The sequence below is a fragment of the Diadema antillarum genome, unplaced genomic scaffold, assembly GCF_040938485.1.
Source record: "Diadema antillarum isolate AM-2024a unplaced genomic scaffold, OU_Dant_1.0 seq00000684_RagTag, whole genome shotgun sequence".
NCBI lineage: Eukaryota > Metazoa > Echinodermata > Echinoidea > Diadematoida > Diadematidae > Diadema > Diadema antillarum.
In genome coordinates, this window is record NW_027271589.1 from 33,059 (window position 1) to 58,060 (window position 25,002).

The 25,002-nt window shown below is 38.8% G+C and overlaps 1 protein-coding gene across 1 annotated transcript; it reads left to right on the forward strand.

The window, feature by feature from the left end:
• The first annotated feature begins 1,157 nt into the window (after nt 1-1,157).
• LOC139737177 (EF-hand domain-containing family member C2-like) lies at nt 1,158-11,904 on the forward strand. The gene is made up of 11 exons (XM_071647855.1): nt 1,158-1,264; nt 2,181-2,517; nt 3,146-3,369; nt 4,141-4,500; nt 4,935-5,073; nt 5,749-5,914; nt 6,738-6,880; nt 7,191-7,387; nt 9,276-9,409; nt 10,264-10,554; nt 11,331-11,904. Exons 1-11 carry the CDS (start codon nt 1,223-1,225, stop codon nt 11,530-11,532), a joined length of 2,235 nt encoding a protein of 744 aa, XP_071503956.1. The 5' UTR covers nt 1,158-1,222; the 3' UTR covers nt 11,533-11,904.
• The last annotated feature ends 13,098 nt before the right edge of the window (nt 11,905-25,002 follow it).

Sequence of the window (25,002 nt, forward strand, 5' to 3'; positions counted from 1 at the left end):
ATGTAAAATATCTTGGAGTAATTATTATGACAAGAAGTTAGATTTTACTCATCATGTGGACACAATTTGTACTGCAGCGAATAGGATTGGAATTATCAATCGTACATTTTCTACTTTCAGTGAGAAAGCTGTACAAGTCTATTGTTAGACCGACATTAGAATATTGTTCGTCAGTGTGGCATCCTCATTGGAAGAAGAATGTTGTAAAAGTAGAGAATGTACAGCGTCGAGCTACCAGAATGATACGTCCACTCAGACCTTTGAGTTATGAAGCAAGACTTAAACACTTGAAATTGCCTTCATTGGCAGACGGCATAGAGCCGATATGATACAGATCTTTAAGATTGTGAATGGGATTGATGATATGAAGTCTTCAGATTTTTTTGAGTTCTCAGTTGGAGGAAGGACGCGTGGTCATAAATCTAAGATACTGAAGAAACATGTAAAGTCCAAAGTGAGACAGTGCTCTTTCTCTCAAAGAGTTATTAGTGAGTGGAATAAGTTGCCATCATTTGTAGTTGATAGCCCATCCGTGAATAGTTTCAAGTCTAACCTATAGAGAGGTTCTGGAGTCAAGACAAGAACAAACAATCCCGACGGGATATTTTTTTTTTGTCCATGTTATACTGCACAGCGCCTAACTAAGAGTTATTAATGTCATGTAATGACGACACCGAGGGGCAAATAAGTTAAGTCTAACTTTACGCCCACATCCAAGGTATGTAATACAGGCAGCAAAAATCTCCTTTTAGTTCTTACAAAACCTATTTGTAAATTATATTAATCATTTGCAATTACTGAGTAAACTAGTCCTATATTCTATTGAAATGCTCCAGCTATCCAACAAAAGGGCAGAAATATGTTGGATGATCGAGGAATCAAAGCTTCTTTGGGTCTATTTGCGATTAATTTGATGAATTTAGGCCAAAGCTGAGTTTTCTCAGACTGAAGTAGCTTGCAAACTTCAGCACGGAGCGCGTAGTTACGTAACAATAAGGTCACTCAGTACAGTCATGCCAGCTACATACTGTAGTATGTGACGTCACGCATAACGACCGAAAACGCTACGTTGCCAAGTGCCTGGGTCACACAATAACAACTGAATCGCAGACACACACGAGTGCAACTCGAGTTGGAAAGCAATAACTGCACCGGAATATTTTATCAGAGCAACTTATCAAGAAGGAGGAAAGACACACGAAATAACACCACAGAAGGCGACATGTCACTACCATTTTTGCCAGGAAACTCCTTCAACCCAAGGGTGAGTTTTCCAGTAAACTAGTTTAATTGCAAATCATGGATGGACTGTCTGTGGCCTGGTGCTGTGCCGTACAGTGTGTGTGTGCAGCGGAACCAGCGCAGCAGCAGCACGGCTTGCCCGGCTCGCTGTGAGTGTTGCCTCCCTGAGCTGTGGATGTGAGAATTCATGGACACAGTCATGTCGGTAATCGCCGTGTATGTAACGTTCCGACATTAACTATTGAAATACCAAATAAGTAGCTACTATTCAAGCAATAGATGTACATACACTGATACAGGACCTATTGATTGGTATGACACACGACCATTTTTTTTTTAGTAGATAGATCAACGTTAGAGTGTCTAGAGTTCTAGTTCTAGTAGATTTACAAATTCAGACAGTAGGCTACTGTAGTCAGTAGCATACAAAACAGTTGCACACCTGCGCAGTCCTCAATCTGCATGATCAGATTAGACAATGGGGACCATCATAGCTATAGTAGAGTCTATACACAGCCTAGTCGCTGTCTAAATTCTCACAGTGTCTGGTCGGGCTAGTATGATCATTGCCGTAACGGCGTAAGCATAGTAGAATTTGGTTCCAACGTTAGAGTATGCCTGTATGGCCTTGATAACATTAGAGGGTTCTATACTTCTATTCTAACTCTAGCTAACCGTTACATGACCATGACATGTTATCAAGTCATGTGCATTTTTTTTTCTGTTTCTTGAAATGACTTGCTCTTCTTTCTTTTCTTTTCTTTTTTTTTTTGGGGGGGGGGGGGATGGGAGCACTGTCTGGTTTGCATTAAGTGTCCTTGTTGATTACCAATTTTTGTAAGAATTCAGTCTGATATCAAAATGGGATAGACTTACAGCTGTAGGCCTGTTGATGTTGTTGTTCTTTCATTGTATTTCTTATCTCTTCATTGACGTAGTTGGGGAAGGAGAAGTTCCACAAGTCACAGCACTTTGACTACAGCAATGAGGTTCCCATGCTTGTCGGCGAGCACAAGCCCGGCATTGGGGGCTCGAAACTCCTCGGCCAGAAGGCTAAGCCCCAGTCCAGCAACATCCCCCAGGGGCAGGGCAATGCAGCACCTGCCTGGGTGGCCTTTGATAAGCAGGTCCTCCAGTTTGATGCCTTCTTCCAGGAAGCCGTTCACGAGATGCGGCAGCAATACCGCATCCGCAAGTGCAAGATCTACTTCTATCTGGAGGACGATTCGATCCAGGTCATCGAGCCTCAGGTTGAGAACAGCGGTATACCACAAGGTGGGCATCACATACATTTATGTGCATCGTCATTATGACACAGACTTTGTAATTCAGTTGTAATTATGGTGGACCAATAAGTAGAAATATTAGATAAGATTTCTAGTAAGTTTCATTGATGCATTTCTCAAGTTTTTTATTCAGGTTTGTGTGTTGAGGTATGGTACAGTGTAAATGAAAGTTTTGATTCATGGCTGTAGGGCGGTGAGACATCTGAAGCATTTCTTTCTTTGCTCTTTGCTTTTGTTGTGATAACCCTTGTCTTATATTGAAGTCAAGTCTCTTCCTACCTTTGCCATTCAAAATCATTGATGTCAAACTGATCATTTAATCTGAAAAACAAATACATTACCTGTAAGCCATTTCAAGTACAGAAAAACTACAATTTATGTAAAATGCTAATTTTTCATTTTTTTAAACATCTTAGCATTTTGATTGCATGGAATCTCTGAAAGATGAAGAGATATAAAAATTCCATAAGAGGATGTTACACATGAATCTATGATGCTCAAAACATTACATATACGTGTGTATTTTTCAATATGGAATAGCTGTTTAGTATAGTTCTCCTCGAATATGAAATTGGCAGTGCACATCATAATGAAGTAAAACCTGTTTATGATTACAGGAACCCTCATCAGAAGACATCGAATCCCTCTCCCACCTCCCAACGACAACCAATTCTACACCGTGGAATATTTCAATGTGGACCAAGAGATCACCCTGTATGGCCGCACCTTCAAGATTACGGGCTGCGACCAGTTCACCTTCAACTTTCTGCGCAAGCTCGGAGTGCGTGTCAGAGAACCAGCCGACACACCTAAGGATCCTTACACCAACTTCAGGAAAGGGGTATGTGCAGAACTGGGCTCTGTGCTGTATGAAATGTATTCTACTGTTTTCACCCTTGCCAGTTTACTGATAATACAATGGACTCCCATTATAACGAAGTCCTTGGGACCAGCAGTTTTCTTACGTGATATCAATTGATGTTTCGTTATAACCGAACAAATAAGCAATAAAAAAAAACTTCGGAGGATAATGTTGCGGCCTGAATTTTTATTTCCTTGTAACCAGAATTTTGTTATAACTGTGTTCGATATAACAGGAGTGCACTGTATATGAAAACTTGCTTCAATGACACTGGACCATTTTGTAATGAGAAGACAAAGCTATGGTTGATAACTATAAGGTACACTCAAGATAACTTGTTAGTTTTGCATTACTTTCACATCATATTCATGCCAGTTTTGTGAAATAGATATTATTAAAATAGTTTAAAGGTGCAAACAAGCTAGGAAGCACTGCCTTGCTCTGGTTTTCCAATTCTTTTCTTTCTTCTGTTCAAATCCAAAGGTCCAGATTTTCTGCATCAGTGGCTGCTTTGATTGCGATAAAGGGCATTTTTCAAGATTTAATGTCCCAGTGATTTTTGTTGTTGTTGTTGTTATCATCCTTTCAATGAATTAAACAACTGTGCACTTATTTTTTTATTTAATGTTTTTTTCACTCCTTAATGTCTGTGTTGCATTTAGATAATTTGAGAAACTCTTTCCTAGCACACCTCCAGAGCAGGTTCATGACTATTAAAATCATCTCCTTTTCTCATGCCACCCTCCACAGATGGATGAAGCCCAGCAGCCGCTACGTCCCTATGAGAAGGTGGACACCCTCAAGCAGTTCCTGGACCACGATCGACACGTGTTGCGCTTCCTCTGCTTCTGGGACGACAGGGACAACATGTTCGGTGATCTGCGCGAGTTCTACCTCCACTACTTCCTGGCAGACGACACCATCGAGATCAAGGAGATCATCCCGCCCAACTCGGGGCGTGACAAGACGCCCATGTTCCTCAGGAGGGGCCGCCTGTCGAAGACTTCTCCCGAGGCACTGCGACAGCCTGGTGAGATCACTGGTCGCACTGTGCTGAACGTCTTTGGACCAACCGGCCATGGAGGGCGCTATATTCTTGACAGTTTGAAGGTATGTTTATTTACATGAGCACAAGGTGTTTGTTAACCCGTTGAGGATGGGCTGATTTTGCTACAACGAGCATTTCCCTTAGACACTTGCCCGAGTATACTCAGGACTCGTCCTCAACAGGTTATGAAATATACCAGTCATACGAGTATGTGACTGATGGAATGTGAGAAAGACTGTAAAGACTGAAAAGCTATTATAGGTTGAAGTCTAGATATGTTTGATAAATTGTGATTTACTATTCCAAAAGAGTTTTTACTTCCACCCATGTGTAAACTGCTACAAGAAAGTATTGGCATGACTCTTAACCTATTCTGATTATCTAATTCTGAAGATTTAAGACACCCATGTCACTTGAATGATTCAAGGGGAAGCAACAAGTAGAACAACTGTAAGTTTTGGAGTTTAATATGCTTCATCTTTCCCATCGTATGCAGACTGGAGCAGTGCATTCCGAGTTTTACCACGACAGTGATCTGACCATCGGCAGCACCATCAATGCCAACGGCCGTACCCTCATTTTGGCTGACTGTGATGACTTCACCAAAGAGTACTACACCAGAAAATATGGCATCAGTAAGTATGCTTTGTCCCAGGGTCTGTTTGTGCAGAAAATATTGTGTCTGTTGAAGTCAAGCATATGAAAACAAGGGTGGGCCTGAATTGCAATTCTGACATTTTATGCAATGCACCCAGTGTAAACTGCTCTAATGCTTTTGTATCAGTAAGCATAGATTATATGGGTGTGTAAGCAGACTAATGATCATATATATTTCTTTCCAATTTTTAGAATTGCTGCCGTTCACATGCCAGACAGAAGTCATAAATACAGAGTATTTTTTATGCCCCATACAATTCTACCTGAGTGCTAAAAGGGCATGAAAAAGTATATACACACACAAAAAAAATACCATCATTTGTCATATGTCTATTACCACAATAATTAAGTGATAGCAGAATTTTAGATGGTATGATTTACTGACAATTAATCATACATATTATTTCAAGGGCTTTCAGATTTGTGTCTAAAAGTAACTGCCAAAATAAAAGAATAGTGTGCTCATCAAACAACAAAATGATTATTTCTATTGTCTGTTGTAAACATAATAACATATTACTTCACCCTACTTACATAAGCATCACTGCAGCTATCAGATATAAGAGCATGGGGGTTAAGCACATACCCTAGCACAGAAGTCTCTTTTCCAGCATTGTATGCCAACTGATCAACTTTACCCCCTTCTCCCCCAGATGACTTTGCCCCCGTTAACTACAGGAACGATCCTGGCGGTGCAGGCAAACGGGTGTGGCCGCCTTACACCGGTTTCGGCTCCGAGGAGGACTCCCTGTGCTCCTGCATGGGTCTCCTGCCCAAGCCGCCCCGCCGAGACTTCATCAAGTTCATGGAGAAAGACAGGTGAGACTTTCATGGAGTGTCTTTAAACATTTCTTAAAGGTACTGTTTACCTTTGGGAGCACTGCTTTTAAAAATGTTCGAGTTATCACATTTGATGCATATGTGTAGGTCAGTTGTATCACAAAACATCCTACCATATAAGAATTTTGCAATAAAGCGTAAAATATAAGGAGATATTAATATTTTTCTCACTAAACTGTAACTGTAGATGGTTTAGTCCAGTATTATAACTATTGTTCACATTTTGTATATAAATGATACTTGACATTGATTATACTGATTCACTTTTTTTGCACTGGTTGTTTCTATCCCTAACTCACATTTCAGAACTATTTTGAAGCACTAAAGCTGGGTTTTTGTTTCATCTGCAAATGGTGAACAATGTTGAATTTGTGGCCTTTTGCCGAGCACCAGTGAAGTGATATGACTGGTCTGCTAGGGGATTCATAATGTCAGGATGTTTTTTCTCGCTACTGTTCACATTTGTACAATATACACACACATTTGAAATCATTCTGCAGCCTTGATCCTGTTTCTTGTAATATCTCTAGTTTTTGCTGAACAACTTCTTCCATTTTTTTGATTTTCCAAAATTCACAATTATTTTGTGTAGATTTTTACTGTGCATCTAATTCCCCAGACCAAAGACATTTTTGCAATTCAGTGGTCCCATATGCTATAGGGAAGACAGCACTTTTGCTAGGGGAAAAAAAAAAATGTGTAAAGAATGTTTATTAATATGATTGACCTTAATCCACTTTGCTGATGTGCTGCTCATGTCACTATCATCATAACCATTTATTGTTGTTAATTCTCATTGTAGGCATGGTCTGGATAGCAATGTGCTTCGCTTTGTGGCTCGTCTGGACACCACCAAGCCAATCGATGTCGACCGCCGCTTCATCATCTCATACTTCTTGTCTGACGACACCATTGCTGTGTTCGAGCCACCTGAAAGGAACTCTGGTGAGACTCTCTTTCTCAATATTCCAGTTGTTCTGTGTTCAAGAGATGAATGTATCAAGGCATTGTTATTCACAAGTGACATAGATTCAACCACATGTATGGGACATTTGCTTTGTTGTTGCAGTTATCTTCTTTGAGACTTTCAATGTTCTTCTGTATTGTTTCTCTGCGAGTGCTTCCATTTTAGTACTGCATGTGTTTTGTGCGTTATGTCTAAATGGGGAAAATTGTAGTCTCAAACTCAGATGCCAGCCTGTTGTTACTGTTGTAGATTCCGTTCCACTTATGCTCATCAATTTCTCCCCTGCAGGCATCATTGGCGGCAAGTTCCTGGAGCGTGGGCGGATCAAGAAGCCGAACCAGCCGCGCTTCGGCACCGAACTCTCCGAGTACTTCACTGCCCGCGATCTCTACGTGGGCAGTCGCCTCAATTTCCACAGCCATTTCTTCATTCTCATCGATGCTGACGAGTATGCTTTCAGATACATGGAGAAACATGCAGATGGGGTGAGTCTGTGACCAAGACTAGTGAATGATGCACCCTAATACATAATCTTATATGGGGATTAAATGTGACCCTGCCTCACAAAACCAACAAAAAGTCGCCAGACATGGATTATTAGTTAAGAGCAGAATCTGAAAGAGTAGACTCTAAGCTTTAAAATGATGTACAAGTCGATTCAAATGAACTTTTCTAACATCTAAATATTGGAAAGAAAGCACACACTCCGGAAAAGTGTGAACTGAGAAAAGAGGCTCTGAAGTACAGGGTCTATTCAAGTGTTTAATCTTTACCAAGCTGTGCTAGGTGTGTGATAAATGAGACAAAAACAGAATGTAAACTGCCGGGGCAACAATGATGAAGGGATGACATGATTACAGTTGTAAGTTGAAATTGAGCATGCTTTATCAACACATTGGCCCGAATTCATGAAGGTGGTTTAAACTTAAACCATGGTACAAATGTAGACCATGGTCTAAAATAAGCGTTAAATAGGCGTACCAATACATGTGCGCATCAATGCCCGTTTTTTTACTGGATGCCTGTTAGCGTACGCAATCTGTCAATCATAAATACGCAGAATATACATAAACCATGGTTTAAATTTAGACCACCTTCGTGAATTTGGGCCATTCAGTCCATGGTTATTGCCAACTTCCAAAGCAGCAGAATCGTCCTTTCTAAAGTTATTAGAGTTGATAAGTGAAGGGTGTGTATGGGTTTTCGAGAAATGAAAAGGGCAGTCTTCAAGACACACCTAATTACACTACTCTATTAAAAAATTGTATAAGGAAACCTGCTAAAAACACAATTTCCTGTTCGTTTCCTGATCCCAAACTGTAATATAATGTAGAAGAAGACTTGCTTTTTCAGAAAATATGAAAAACTCAAGTTTGGCTAGTTTGACCCATTGCACCTATTTTGAGTCCCGACACAAAATAAGTGCATGCAGCTTTTTGTTCATTTTGTGATGCACATTCACAAAATGGTATACAGTGCACTCCCGTTATAACGAAATGCTCGGGACCGGCAGTTTTCTTTCGTTATAACGCAATTTCGTTATAACCGAACAAATACAATATATAACGAAAACAAGGAACCACATATATATATCATATTATGTTTGCTGAATATTCATCATACACTGGAAAGCTATGTGAAATGTGATGGGATAACTGTATTAAAATAATAAACGCAAGTTCCCCTCAGAAACTGTGCGTGACACAACGGGGGTGTGAAGCGTTCACCTATGCAGAGACGCTATAAATGCTTAGTTCCGCTACATATTTTCGAAAGCAATTCGCATTTCGTTATAACGGAGCACATTTCTTTTGTTTTTCTTTGTCTGTGGCGCTCGGAAAAGACTTTGTTATAACGGAAATTTCGCTATAACCGTGTTCGTTATAAGCGAATTTTGTACCATAGACTTTAATGGTGATAATTTTGGGACCAGAAGATTTATTTCGTTATAACCGTGTTCGTTGTAACGGGAGTGCACTGTACAGATATTGCTGAGCAGGAAGATGTTAATGCTTACCATCCACTGTGTCATAAATCCTTTCGACTGCGCTTGAAATGGGACAAATCTTCAATACTGGAGGCCCTTCTTTTCATGTCTCCTTTGAAACAATGCAATGTGAGTAATTATCAAAATATCTGATAATTGCACCAAGTATTTCTAGTGAGGATAGAGTGTAGAGTAGTGATGAAAAAAACCTGATCAAGACTGCAAATGACGTTGAAATCTTGCCTAACCTTTTTGTTTATGCGTTCTTTGAGACAATTTGGTATGAATTCTAATAAGAGGTTTGATGATGACAATATCCATTTCTCGTTATGTATGTAGTGAAGTGAAAATAAAAGATCTCTGATTGTTTGTTTTCCACCTGTCAGTTTCCCATGGCCAACATTGGCATCCTCATGCAGAAGATCAGCTCCATTGCTGCCCAGCATCGTGAGCAAATCAAGGAGTTCCTCAAGCGGAATGACTCCAACAATACCGGCCACCTAGAGTACGACCAGTTCAGGTAAAGGAGAATGCAGTCTTGTGAATCTGCAGTGTACTGCACGTAGATTGTTTTTGCTAAATTGGAGCAGCGTTCTTGCTTTTTTCGCAGAGAATTTCTCATCTGATTGTTAAACCTGTATGTTCCAGTCTCTGGTAATTACTGTATATGCCAAATATTTCGCAAGGTTTTTATTTTCACGAATTTAGCGAGTCAGGTGCTATGCGCGAAATTAAAGACACGCGAAAATATTGACTCTGATCCCGATGTGGATGTGACGTACGCGTGTACATTTCTCCGTTCAGTACAGGATTCCACGATTGTGAATTTAACCTCTTGCAAAATCGTTGGGAATTCCCGATTCGCGAAAATTTAGACTCGCAGAATATATGGCGTATACAGGTACACTAAAGTCAGAACGAGTATACCTCTGAATGAATCAGTTTATTATACTTGTCAAAATTATAGCCAAACAGCACCAACCTGCTGTAAGCCAGAGCAGTTTCTTTCTTATTTTCTTTCAAATAAATTCACTTCACTGCTATTAAAGTGTCATATGAATAACTGCAGTTACTACCGCAACAACTAATTTCTTGTGGTTTGCTATTCATTGTCCAGCTGCTATGATGGCGTCTGCAATTGTTCTAAATTCCATAGTTGCATAGTAATTTAGTGAAAGAGGACCCAGGCGGTCTCCGGTTCACTTTACTGCTACGTCCTTTTGCAATACACTGCTATTGTGTGCAGAGTAGTTACTCATACTAGTACTCCGTAGTACCATTAAAGTTCAGTTGGTAGCTTTTACCAAATATTTATGTAGGGCATTCATCTTGCATTGTTGCATTGCATTGTCCTTGTTTTTGTACAATTTGCAGAAACCTGCTCGTGCAACTTGGTGGCAGCCACCTGTCGGAGCACGAGATCATCGTCATCGCCCGTTACTATAGCGACACGCAGGATGTCAAGCTGAGCCAGGAGGCGCTGGTCTCCATTGTGCAGGAGCAGCTGAAGAAGAATGCCTTCGAGAACTTTGCCAAGCTTCGCGAGGGCTTCCTGCAGCACGACACGGACAAGTCCGGGTACCTGGACGCTGCCCTCGTGCGCAGCACCTGCAACGCCTTCCACCTCCCTCTCCCAGACGACCTGCTTAGGGTGCTCATCTCAAGGTTAGAACCGAAGTTCAATTCTTCTCCTGGCTGGACAATTTTGAAAGGGGCTATATTGTATTCTTAGTTTGTTTCTACTCTCAGTGAATGTGATATACTCTATATGACACATATTTTGTAATTGGGACTGGCAAGACAGTTTCACGAGTGAATGAGTTTCTCATTGAGAACCACAGTGACTAAATGAGAAATGATCGAGTATTATCTCTCTTCATGAGAACACTTATTGACTTCCCACTTTGGAAACAATATATGGGGCTTGTGTTTCATAGGAGATGATATATTTGCGAGTCGCGAACATCAGCCGATTTTGGAAATTCTCAAAAATTAAAGGTTTGCAAAACATACCATGCATATAGTATCTCATGCGGGGTTATCATCACAGATTTTGTGACTCACTCCAGTCGGCACCAACACTCCTTGCATGTTTCCACTACATTTCCCTCCTTCAGCTTTGGCTTGTGCTACCTTTTTGTCCCGATAGTTGCTATACATGTAAAATACCTCATTTATAATACAGCAAAGTAGTTCTACTGGTTAGTTCAAGGTATAGGTTGATTGATATGATTTGAAAGTGGTGCTGTGTTATACCTTTGTGATAACTTGGAAAATAAGTGGACTGAAAGTGGACTGTGAACCCTGTGGCAAAATCTGTGACTGATCACAAATTTTGAAGTCCTACATCCACATCAGTGCAGATGGGATCACACTGCATCGCAATGTGCTTGTATTTTCATCTATGATGATTCATGTGAATTTATTTCCATTCGATGCAGACTGGAGACAAACGAAGACGGTCAAGTAAACTACAATGCCTTCATCGTCCACCTGAACTGGCGGGACAACCCAGTGACCACCGCCCAGTACATTGCTCCCCCGGCCAAGTTTGACGAGTCCTGGACGGGTCAAGAGAGCAAGGACGGCGTGAAGAGGGTCAACTACATGGCACTGCTGCAGAGTCTCTTTCCAGACATGTAGATAAAACAAGACAAGGGATGCAAAAGATGACCAAAAGAAAGGACTCCTTCTCCTCGTAGAACACACATGATCTCGTCTTCATGTGAAGTTTGGCTGGTCAACATTTGGTGAAACCTGTAATAAGATATGGATGCCTTGAATGGATTGTCATCACAATGTGACTGTATAATGCTACCATGCATTCATGATGAAAAGTCATTGATTCTTCAAGTGCTCATCTCGCTCTAATCCAAGAGAATGTGACTGTTGATTGGTCAAACCGTTTTTTCACCGCAAAGTTTGAATATTTTGGTATACAATTGACAATATTAGTGGATCACATTAGCAGATATCCTACAGATATCTAACTTTTGAATAATACCCAGGGTTTGAGTGGATCGCTTTTACAAATATATATTTTTTCAGAGCTATGTTGTGGGCTTTTGTTTTCAAACTTTCATGGAGATCGGACCGCGAAATTGTGGTCAGCATCAGAAATATATTATTTCCACCTGGTGTGTGGATGCTTGTTGCTCTTTGACCAATAAAAATTGTTGTTAACCCTCCATCCATTAAATGTATGTGGGGAAAGAATGCAAGCTAGTGATATTGTGAAAAGGTTTTCTTGCAGAATTCACTGTGTAGTACTGTACCAAAATGTACATATATATGGAAAGACATTTTTATGTGGTGGTGATATGTTGAACCTACATGAATGTCCCAAATTTTAGAATCATGCATTTCATGTATATTTATTGTCATATATTGCATTTGTCCAGTTGAATATAGTATAATTCATCACAATGCCTTTCGAGTGCACATATGGGAAGGATTTTCTTGAAATCTTCAAGTTGCTTAATTTTCTGAAAACCGTTGTTTTTTTGTTTCATCACTGGTATAACTGAGCAGTATAGTCCTTTGTATTAATGTTTTAAGGCCTTAAAACATTGATTAATGATACCAAGTATTGCTGTTTACATTGAAAATTATTTCATGGCTACAATCTGTCACTTGAAAATACTGGGATTTAAAGGGACTGTACAGTACTGGTTGAGGTGGGGATTCATGTTTTCAACGTTCCTAAGTGAGATAATGAGAAACGTCCTATGAAATATGAAAGAGCATGTACATGTAATTACATTAAGAAGGATTCAACTTTTATTTGATGAAGATTGGTTTTCAAATGGCTGAGATATCCAAAAAAGTGATGATGATAAAAGGCGACAGGCCACGCCTTTTATTGGGACCTCTTTGTTTCACCTTGTTTTTGGATATCTCGGCCATTTCAAAACCGATTTTCATCAAATAAACTTTTGATACCCCTTAGAATTGCATGCTCTTTGACATCTCATAAAGTGGTTTCTCAATATCTCGCAAAACGTTAAAAGCTAAATCCTCACCTCAACCAGAACTGTACACACCCTTTAATGTAAACTGTGATTTTTACAGCTAGTGAAACCAGTGCATTCACCAGTAACATCACATCATAATACATGTGTAGAATACCTCAATGTATTGTACAATCCCACAAATCCAAGGCAAGAGCAATGGTTTTCAGAATGACAGTGCATTAAGCTCTTAAGTGATCATACTAGTACATTTTGGGACAATTTTTTTTTCTTCAACATTTGTAAATATATTGTGCAGAAATAAAAGACTCCTATAAATATTGTTGAAAATGTAAGTGCCTGATGCTTGTTTTGACCCAGTGCATTCATTTTGCTCTCATCTTGTAAAGGTTACAGCTGCCATCTGCAAAAGATTTTCTTTTCTTTTCAGTGTGTGTGTGTGTGTGGTTGGGGGGGGGGGGGGCAGTGGGGGCATATCTGAAATTTGTGGAAATGTGTCAATTATTTCATATTATCGGTGTGATTACACAATAGCTGATGATACAAGACAAGTATGTATCGTGCAACCTGTAGAAAATGCCGAAGAACTGGCTGTAAATGAGATCTACGATTCTTCTATCACATATGTTCTTGTGTCACTTGTTATTTAGTACTATCATGAGAGCTACCTGCAACATAAAATGAGAAAGTGTTGGTATCACATAGGCAAAGAAGACTAACACGCTGTAATGACATGCATGGTTTTCACTCATATCTCACACCAAAGGTGAATACAACATTTAGTTATGGATGCACAATGAAACATTGACCGAAGTTCACTTGTAGGATTACCTATCAACACACCCGACTTGAATTCTTGGTCTCGGTAAAACCCACACAGCCCTGCTACACAAGCTCTAGGTCCCAAACAATCCTACAATACTCAATGCATGAATCGCATAGGAAATTATGAGAACATTTCAATGTTGGAACATCAATAGCATTCATCATCAGAGCTTCTGTTCTTGTAGGCCCGCATTCATGAAGGTGGTTTAAACTTAGACCATGGTAAAAAAATTGTACCATGGTCTAAAATTAGTGTGAAATAGGCGTGCCTTTGACATGCACGTATCAATGCGCTTTTGCTACTGGACATCTGTTGGCGTACGCTATCTGTTAATCGTATATACGCAGAAGAAATGTGCATAAACCATGGTTTAAACCATGGTTTTAATTTTTAATTTTAACCTTCGTGAATTTGGGCCGTAGAGTTACATAATCTCTCGCACCACCATTCAGCATCAGCATTGCCATTATCAGTATTGACATTGTCTAAAGTGACCACCATCTTGAGCATCAGGGATTAGTCACAGCAACCCTACAATTATTTTCCTCCCCTCTTCCTTCTCCTCTCCCTCCTCCTCTGCCTCTTTCTCCTTCTCCTCCTCCCCCTTAGCAACATCCCTCATCCTCGCATTCTCTCATTTCCAATGCTGTCAACTTCAACAAATGAATCTTGCTCGTTACATCTTAAGGATCACCTTCAAAGGGAGATTTATTACATCCGGCTGTCCAAAAACAATGTGCAAAGATACAAATCCGAGTGCCAAGATCGGTAATATATGACTCTGCTACAGCAGGTGCATCATTCTTTTCTCCCTCTCCTTGAGAAAGTAGTTCACTGCAATTGACTGCACCGTGCAAACTCTCTAACAAAGCCATGCGACAGGAAGCACACAAGGACATGCAGATATTTGGGAGTGCTTCAAGGTTTCGATACCAATGGCTGCATTTGATATTGCTAGCTTAAATTCTTGCAGTGAGGAGTGAGCCACATTTCTTTATAATTTGATGGTCATCAAACACATTGCTCAGAATTTCACAGAGCACACACAGATATCTTTTTACAAGCTTGCAGGCAGGGTGAACTTTGCCAAAACAGGAAATAGATGTGTGTCTATATACATGTATATGCCTTGATCAATTTTTGTCTGAAAATCAGGATGTACTTGTAAGGACCACCAGAATTCATAAACGGAACTCAATTATTAGTCTTTAAGGACCTCGTAATTTGCCTTACACATCACCTCCCTTCCCTCAGCAGAGTAGCCCAATAGGGTGTGGAGAGAGAATTCCTTGTATCGAAAAGAAATTTCAATCTCAGATGGATGCTTGTCACATGACTACAAGATGAAGAGAAAAACAAGCGATCTGGTTGCTGTGCAGTTGATTTACATGAAGATGATGAATATTCAGTAACCTTGAGGAATGACCCCCTTTACAGCAACATTTCTCAATCATTCCTACCCTTCTTGGTACATAATATTTTCAATGAATTTTGTAGCTGAAGTCATGTATAGGGAAATGACATTTCTGCTGAAGTTCAGCAACATGTTCTGACATGACCTTGCCTTTAGACGTCTTTAATCCCTTTATATATAAACTTGTGTATTTATACCTTTCTCCTAAAATATATAATCATAATCACAACCAAGAACATTTGATTTCAGTCAAAGTCATGGCTTACGTACCATACTTGCACCGACTTTTGACAGCTAGATTCAGCATGGACCTTTTTCTCAAATTTCAATGATGAAATCTAGGGCACACAGATGGATGAAGAGATGGACTTGTGGATGTATGAATGGACGGACAAACAAACAAATCTAATGCCTCTAGCTCCCTCTTAGAAAGGAAGCACAATACTGATTGCATACTGAAATCAAGGTAAGTAGCAAGCTAAGACAACATGGACCCTTTAATATATTTTACACCTGGAAGGCAAAATTTTAATCTCATCACTGGATGTTGACCTCTGTTATAAATCGCTGCAAGATTTTCGATTAAGGAGCCTACAGCAGAGTAAGAAGAAATTAGAATATTTCCAAAGGTAAGATTGAATAGCTTTTTATGCTCCAAGGTAATGGAAGAGATGCAAAAGACGGGGAGGCTTTGTATTGTTGCCTTGAAAAATCAGAGGCAAAAAAACCAAGGATGTGTGATACTTTAGCAACTGTCAGCAATGTACGTATTTCAAGTACTCATGATAAAAACAATGACCCAAAAAGCTTTGAAAATTGGAACATTTCACAAACAAAACATATAGACGATCTGAAGGCAGTCAACTCCACGTCATAATTCTATTCTCTATCCTAGCTTAGAACTTTATAACACACAACATAGGACAGAATTTTTACGCAGAGATTCTTTACTGCTTAATCAACAGTCCAAGTTTGCAATGCACGCATAAAGCCTGAAACACTTATTTCTACAGCTGATTTTTACCCTAGCAGCATTATTTACTCCACTTAAATTATTGTGACTTTGGACAACACTTTTACAGAAGACAGAATTTAAGACTGTTCCCTGGTTTCGATAGGATCTGACCTATGTAATGACACTGTACCAAGCACAATATTGTCCTAGCCTATCCCATAACACTGAAAAAGTGGACATTTTTGTGTGAGTGATTTTTCACGCTCAGTAATTGGTTAAGATGAATTTTGAATGTTTTCAATTCTGTGAAATCAAAATACAAAGTAATATTACATACAATAAGCAAAAAATTGATGTGTTTTTATTTTCGTGCGACAAGTAGTTTCATGTCACAGTAAATCAGTGAAAAATTCCACACAGAGAAATTTTCCACTTCACTGTACCCTGAAAATCCTACTATTCTTCAATTCGAGCATCTTCCGGTGGAAACCAGTCTCGAAGATTTTTCAGCTCCTCATCGATCTGAGCCTTCTTCTCCTTGAGGTCATTCAAGGCTTTCTCCGATTCTTGGTTCTCAGCAGTCAGCATGGAGCTGAGAGAGGACAGAAGGAAAGCGAAAAGGAATAGGGAAAGAGAAGTGAAGGGAGAGAGCTTGTGTAAGGTGGAATTTAAGACACTGCATGCCACAATAATTTCCTGTTCAGAGTTATGTGTGTGATATTAGAAGTGTACATTTGACTCATTGATACAGAAAGGGGATAAAGAAGCTAGGCCTTTAGATATATGGCTGCAGTTGTCTGTAAGTTGCAAATACCTGTGTCATTCTTCTTTACTCTATTGTTTGAAGTAATTCTTTTACAAAAGCACAAAATAAAGGACACTTTTGCCTTTCATGTTTTGCAGCCAACTAAAGAATGTACAGGTAATTTACGATATCAGTTAATCTGCACTTTTGCTGTAGTCAACAGTCAAATTTGTCTACAGCAACTTCAGAACTCTGAATGTTTTACTGTGGACTTCCTAAAGCACTGAATAATTTTGGTCATGTAATCTTTGTGACCCAGATCTATATGACACAAACCATATCGCTTGACAGCCAGGTTTTTGTATAAAGAGGTTCATCCCATCGAGTACTGCTCATTTTGACCTCATTCTGGCAATGGCATATTGGTGAGTTATGAATCCACTGCTGTCATGCACACATAACAAATGGATCAAGAACATTACAGTTAGAATGCTCTCAAATATTTATTTAGAAATAATGACCATCCAAGCAGTTGCTTCTAAATAGATTACAGCCAAATTGAATGATTCAACTCTAGGTCTACTGGTCTACTGTGGTGAACAGAAACTCTTGCACCAGAACCAGTAAGTTATGCCTGAAGGTTTTTTGGTTTTGTTTATTTATTCTTTTTTAAATCATGATAAGCTTATCACCATGACTTATAGTGTATGATTGTTTATGTTCTTGTAGAGAAGAGATTGAAGTCAAAGAAACAACATGAATTTAGGTCCAGAATTACTGCGGCCTACACTGCACAATACAATACAGAAAAATATAATGCAACAACAACATAATTTGATATCCTTTGATATATAAATTATGACTCGATATCCTTCTCTTTTGTCTGATACAACAATACTATGAGTAAAAAAGATGCACTCTCAATTTGGATTTGAAAGTACTTAATGTTGAATTCCTTTAATTTGGTAGAAGAATGCTATTCCACATTTAGAATACTGTAATCTGTGATCTCCTATGTTTTATAATATGTGATTCAGTTTTTATTAAAGGTATCTTTTTTTATCAAATACAATTGTCACCACGGAGATTTACTGTTCTTGCAAATATGCAAGCAATACATACAGTCATTACAGGGCGTTAGATTTTTCTTTGTTGCCTACCAGTGGGGTTATATAGACAGATAAATGTTGCAAAAAGCAATCCAAGCCGTCACAAATTCTCTCATCTCCCATTCTTTCAGGGATACGGTTGGCATTTGGGAAACTGATACCTCTCGAGAAGACATTATCATAAATGAATACCAATATATAGATAGACATAAACCCTCAGAGCTACCAGGAGGGATCTTGATTTATGTCATACTGGCTGCTGTTATCTCAATAGCTACTAGTGAGATCCTTGACAATGACAATGCATACCATATGTCCCCGACCCCCTCCCCCCCCAAAAAAAAAAAAAAATGCAACGGTACCCTCCGCAATGATAACTTTAAAAATAGTGAATCAATCCAAAACAATTTCAGGGTATCAAACTACAACTTATCATCTACGTCTTGCAGAAAACCCCATCCGATCTGCTTCTGTGGTCAAAGAGAAATGAGGAATTTTGTAGAGCATGTCAGGATTAATCCCTTCACTCCAAGTTCTGTCCATTGTGTTCACACATTGATATGCAGTTCCAAGAGCATCCAAGTGCTAAGCTCGGAAGAATCACATCCATGACATGCTTCACAACGATTCACATTTCTCTGTGACCACTTAACCAAATTGAATGGGGTTTTCTGCCAAATATAGGTAAGATGTTATATTTTTTGCCCCTAAAATAGCATTCAGACAGTTTAATCATATTGGAAGTTGTCGATGCAAAAATTTGATAGTAATTTTTTTGGGACATACTGTACAACGCAACATTTGATGAAGGAATGATGGTATAGCTTACATGATTTCCTTCTGGGTTGCGACTGTGAAACCCTCCCTCTCCTCTGCCGCCTTTCTCTGCTCCAGAGTCTTGCTCAGCTCCTGGAATGCCTCGCTAACCCTCTCACTCTCAACCTTGACATTCACAGCTATGGTAAGTGAGAAGGAAAAGATACGTTCAGGGACAAAAGGGTTAAAATGGTATGTTTTCATTACACAGTGCAATTAAGTAACCTGCAGCTTTAGCACCATTAGTAAGCATTGAAGTACATGAGCCAGAATAAACTTTTTATAGGGATCTCAGAGATCTACCCATTGGTCAAATAAAAAGTGCAGCTGCCCATCCAGCTGTTTAGGACAAAAATAAACAAATGAAGAGATACCAATCACCTTTGAAATTGTGATGAACAACTACACAACAAACACAAAATTCTTCTGGTTATGCCATGCAGTAGTTCTTTATAAACCAGCCCTATGAATAAAAATATTTTGTTGATATTACATTGTATTTACAAAATAATTAAATCCATATTCATTATTATTGCTGCACAAAAAAAAAAATCAACAACACAAATTCCTCGGCTAGTCAAATGCAATAGTCTTTTAGCTTTACAAATGCAAATATTTTATGACTACAATCAATATTATTGTTACATAAATATTGGGTTTGCAGTACTCCCAAATAATCAGGAAAACATACTCTCCTGCTCCAATTCTTGTTCTTTTTGCTTCATAAGACCGATCTCACTGAGGAGTGATTCATCTGTCTGAAAGTGAAAGCAGGAAAAAATATTTCTTAAGACAAGGTAAAACTTAAAAGCATACACTGCAAAAAGCATTCTTGTATCCCAGCTAATTCACACTGACTGCAAATACCCAAAGTCACTCCAGACATGTAATACCCAGCTTTAACTAATCTCACTGTTGTGAGTAAAACATTCATACGCATGCAAGCTCAGCGAGTCTGCTGCAAACGTAAGTGAATTTTATATGATAGCTGTGGCAGTCACTGGCTTTGAATAAAATATCCACTGTATGTAATTTGTAGAAAACATGAGGAGGGAGAGGGAAAATTAATTTGCTTCACTGAATGCGTATTTCTCATAATCAAAGACATGCAAGCAGAAAATATTTCATCAACTTGTACTGTAGACATTCCAGATACACTACATGGTATAAAATTCATTTTTTTCCCTTCCTTCTACATTAATGGGTTTAAGGGTCCACTTACTGTGTTTGTATTCATATTTCTGAGCTAGAGAGAGTAAAGTTCAATGTCAATCAAACACTGAATAATGGCATTGGGGAATTTCATACTCACATAGAAGTGCCTGGCACGGTGAAATTGATCCACCAAGTCGGAGAGCTTTTCTTCATACGCCTCCCTGAGAGAACAGGAGACAAAGACAAAGTGAAAAAAAAAAAGAGACTAGGGAGACTGAGAAATAATTGAATTGAATATTGGTGAAATCTAGGCTCTGGAAGCAATTAAACCCTATCCAGTGTGTCACTATATTTGCTCTCAGAAATGAGCTCTCACTTTGCACCAATATGCTTGAATTATCCTTACAACATTTCCCATGATGCTTAGTTATCACGTTCCTGTGAGACAAAATGCTTTTGTGTGCGGTTTGTTTTTGTTCGTTTGTTTTTACAATCAAAATATTATGTTCTTCTTGACCTCATCCAGAAGGGAAGCACTTGGTGTAGCTACACGTGTATATCTTGTGTATTACTGCATAGTAGTGTCTCGTGTTGGGCAATCAGTTACACCAGTAAACACACTGCAGATAAATTAATCACTTAACTGAAGGAAATACAGTATTGCGACTGGAATCTTCCTCTGATATGAACTCACTGGCTTGTATGTCACCAGAATATCTGCTACAGCTATATTTTGACATTGGGATTTGTTCTATAAAATGTTTTTTTTTTTTGTTAAACAAGAAAAAGAAGCATCACCTGACTCGACCGAATGAATATTCATGGCGTCCCTTTTAAATTACCCAAACTGAATTTGACCATTTTCAAATGGTCACCCCTACAGGCAGAGTTTTACTGGATGATACTGTATGTCATCAATATGTCTTCCTGAAATTTTCAGAATATGGAAAGAATAAATTGATCATGCAAAAAATTCACAAAATCTTCTACACATATTTTGTATCCCGCCCTCCTTAAACAGGTGGATTGTTTTGTGTAGACGAGTCGTTTCAGACCAATTCCTTTTACATTTTCTGGTGCTAACTGCAAAGCAGTGTTTACAGCAGTTGCAGATAAAATACCATATAGCAGAAGCACACAAAGTGAAAGGAGCTTTCCTTGAATACCGCTAATATCCATCAGATAAACAAGATGATTGTTTTGCGTAGGTGAAGCTGCCTTCGAGCAATTTATTTCAATTTTTTTCCAGCTAATTGCAAAGCATTGTTAGCAGTAGTAGACAAAATAGATCATCAGTTAAAGTAGGTCAACACTTTCAAGAAAATGAAAGCAGCCTGCTGAAAAAAAAAGAAAAAAAGAATAAATCCCCATTCTGAACTAATCTGTGTGCAGGACTAGCTCAAAAGATATTTGTCTTGCTCTGGAATCAGGTGCAGAAGAATCAAGCAAAGATTACCTGATATCATGAACTGGCAGACGCAAATAATCCAAGCTTGATAAATCAACATTAAAGTAAAAGTGTAGTCTCTTTTAACAATATCCCATATTGATATACATGTGCTGCTATTTTGCAATACATTGATAAGCATGTACATGCTTTAAATGAGAACAAGTTTGCTACATGTATTGGCAAAATGCAACCAGAGAACACAAAGAAATTGCATCTTCTGTAAGTTAACAAGTTGAGAAAATTAATTTCTTGCAGAGCTCTCCAAATTAACCATACTGAAACCCATTAGCAAACAACACAGCCATCATTCCTGAATTCAACTTTTCTGAGAATGCCAATAATTGCAAGGTCTTATTTACCCAGGGTAGCCTCTTCAGTGTAAAGCACGACTCTCCAAGAGGTTCCTGCCATTAATGTTACTGCAGAATTGCTTTGTACCTAAGTACAGTGCACTCTTATCGTAGTGGACATGGTTACCAAAGTCCTTGTTTCACAGAGTAAAAATTCATGTCCGGAAATTATCATCTATATACCTGTATAATATATCCATATATACTTTACTGTTTGAATGTTATGAAATTTCGATATAATGAAAGAGAACTGAGGATTTTGTTATAACAGGAGTTGCCTGTATACACCTTGGTCTAGAGTGACAAATTAGTATGTAGAATGTCTTTGCTACAGATGCATAAAATCAAATCTTAAAGCAAAAAAAAACACACAAAAAAACACACACACAAAACAACAACTTTGAAAAGGGCTGCATGTTTATAGCAATTAGTTACTGAAAGGAATATTTGCCATACATTTACATATACATCAAACTGATTGACTGATCAGCATAAAGGGGAGTTGTCATGCATGCAAAGCAACTTGACATTCTTGTACGAATGAGGTAGCATTTTCCATTATATAGTACAAAGAGAGAAGGAAAGGGGATGCATAATGTTTGTTTCTGTTGGCAAGGGATAGGAAATAAAGATGAAATATTGAGATCAAGGTGAAAAGAAGAAGAGCTTGACTGCATTGAAATCCTTTCTATTATTTACAGTGATATAACCATGACAAAAGTCATCAACAAGTACCTTTATCACTATACAATCATGGTTTTCATCACACTTGTTCTATTCACTTCACAGACAGACAGACAGACAGACAGACAGACAGACACACACACACAAAACAAACAAACAAACAAACAAACAAACAAAGGGCTGGTCAAGGGTTAGAAAAAGAGATGATGAGCAAACTTACAATTCTTTATTCTGAGCCTCATCCTTGGCCTGTATGGATTCTTCAATGTGCCGGATCTTTGCTTGCAGCTGATTATTTGCTGTCTGCTGACTAATGGACGAGATAAAGTAGGGAAAATATCTGGGATCTACAGCAGTGGCGTATCTAGAGGGGGGCAAGGGGGGCATGTGCCCCGGGCGCCACTCCTTGGGGGCGCAAAAAAAAGAAGAAGAAAGAAAAAAGAAAAAAGGAAGAAAAAAGGAAAAAAGAGAAAAGAAGAAGTAGTAGAAGAAGAAGAAACAACTCATCGGAAGGGGGAGGAAGAATGGTGTGTGTGGGGGGGGGGGGGGGGCAGAAAACCAAATCAAAAAAAGATAGAAACAAAACATAATGATGACTCGGACAAAATGACAATGTTTATTGCGTTCACACAAGAATTCCATGTTATGTAAGCTGAAATACAACAATTTTCGGCTCGCTCGCTGCGCTCACTCTCTAAATTTTATATAGAAGAAGAAGGTGAGAACAAAATGGGATGATGGCGCGGACAAAATGACAATGTCTATTGTGTTCACACATGTCATTTTATGTTTAGCAGGCAAAATGTTTCACGGAGCAGCGGCTGCAATTTCTTTCGTTCTGAAGCGATCGCCAATTGGATCAAAAGAAGGCGCCAACGGTTTCGAAAATACGGGGGGGGGGGGGGGCGCCAAAAAAATAAAGCAAGATAAGAACAAAACGTAATGATGACGTGGAAATATACAAATTTCGTCTCAATCGCTCGTACTGATATAGAGTATTTCTTCAAGTCCTCAGTTTGTTGGTAAAAATCGTTATCTATAAGGCCGTTACTATATCTTGATTAGAATTGTAAGATTTGATAAGCAAAAAATAACAATGGTTCCATGTTTTGTAAGCTGAAATACAAAATTTTTCGGCTCGCTCGCTGCGCTCGCTCGCCAAAATTTATCAAAACAAAAAGGAGATAAGAACAAAACGTCATGATGACGCGGAAATATACAAATTTCGGCTCACTCACTCGTTCTAATTTAGAGTATTTTTTCAAGTCTTCAGTTTGTTGGTAAAAATCGTTATATATAAGGCCGTCACTATATCTTGATTAGAATTGTAAGATTTGATAAGCAAAAAATAACAATGGTTCCATGTTTTGTAAGCTGAAATACAAAAATTTTCGGCTCGCTCGCTGCGCTCGCTCGCCAAAATTTATCAAAACAAAAAGGAGATAAGAACAAAACGTCATGATGACGCGGAAATATACAAATTTAGGCTCACTTACTCGTACTAATTTAGAGTATTTTTTCAAGTCTTCAGTTTGTTGGTAAAAATCGTTATATATAAGGCCGTCACTATATCTTGATTAGAATTGTAAGATTTGATAAGCAAAAAACGACAAGAGTTCCATGTTTTGTAAGCTGAAATACAAAAATTTTCGGCTCGCTCGCTGCGCTCGCTCGCCAAAATTTATCAAAACAAAAAGGAGATAAGAACAAAACGTCATGATGACGCGGAAATATACAAATTTCGGCTCACTCGCGCGTACATAATGGGGGGCATTTCATGAAGCAATTTGTCAGATATCTCGTCTGACAAACTGTTAAAAGCAACTGAAATCCTTGCTTCTGATTGGCAGAGAGCAAAATTTGTCCGACAAGTTGTCGGACAAAATGCTTCATGAAATGCCCCCCCCCCCCGATTTAGAATATTTTTTTAAAGTACTCAATTTCTTGGTATAGACAAATCGTTATCTATAAGGCCGTCACTATTATTGATTAGAATTGTAAGATTTGATAAGCAAAAAATGACAAGAATTCCATGTTTTGTCAGCTGAAATACAAAAATTTTCGGCTCGCTCGCTGCGCTCGCTCGCCAAAATTTATCAAAATTCATTACATTTATAAATCACTTTCAAAAGACCCCTCTTAAGGGCTTGAAAAGCATATCATGTGGACTTTGCTTAAAGTCCCTACCGGGATCGGGTTGGGGTTGAACAATAGTCTTTTTCAGAAATTAGGGACGCAATTTTCGCGCTTGCCCCGGGCGCCGTTTTCCCTAGATACGCCACTGATCTACAGCATGTTCTAGATCAAGATCAATATACAGGCTGTATGTATGTTCAAAGAGTTTTAATGGATTTGCGAGGTCCACACATTTGAAGATAACATCATCTTAAGTAGAACGTACAGAGTGTTATCATACTCATAGTTTTTAAAGATAAATCTATCATTTTATTTTGCCTCACCTGTCCAGCTCTGACTGGGACTGGGTCACCTTGTGCTGGGCAATCCTGACCGTTTCGGTCATCTTGGACCGCTTTTCATCGGTCTGTTTGAACTTCAGGACAGCTTGGCAGTCAAAAAGAGTATCATGCAGTTTATTAGCAAAGCACTTCATGGTTAGATATGTCAGATTTGTAGAATA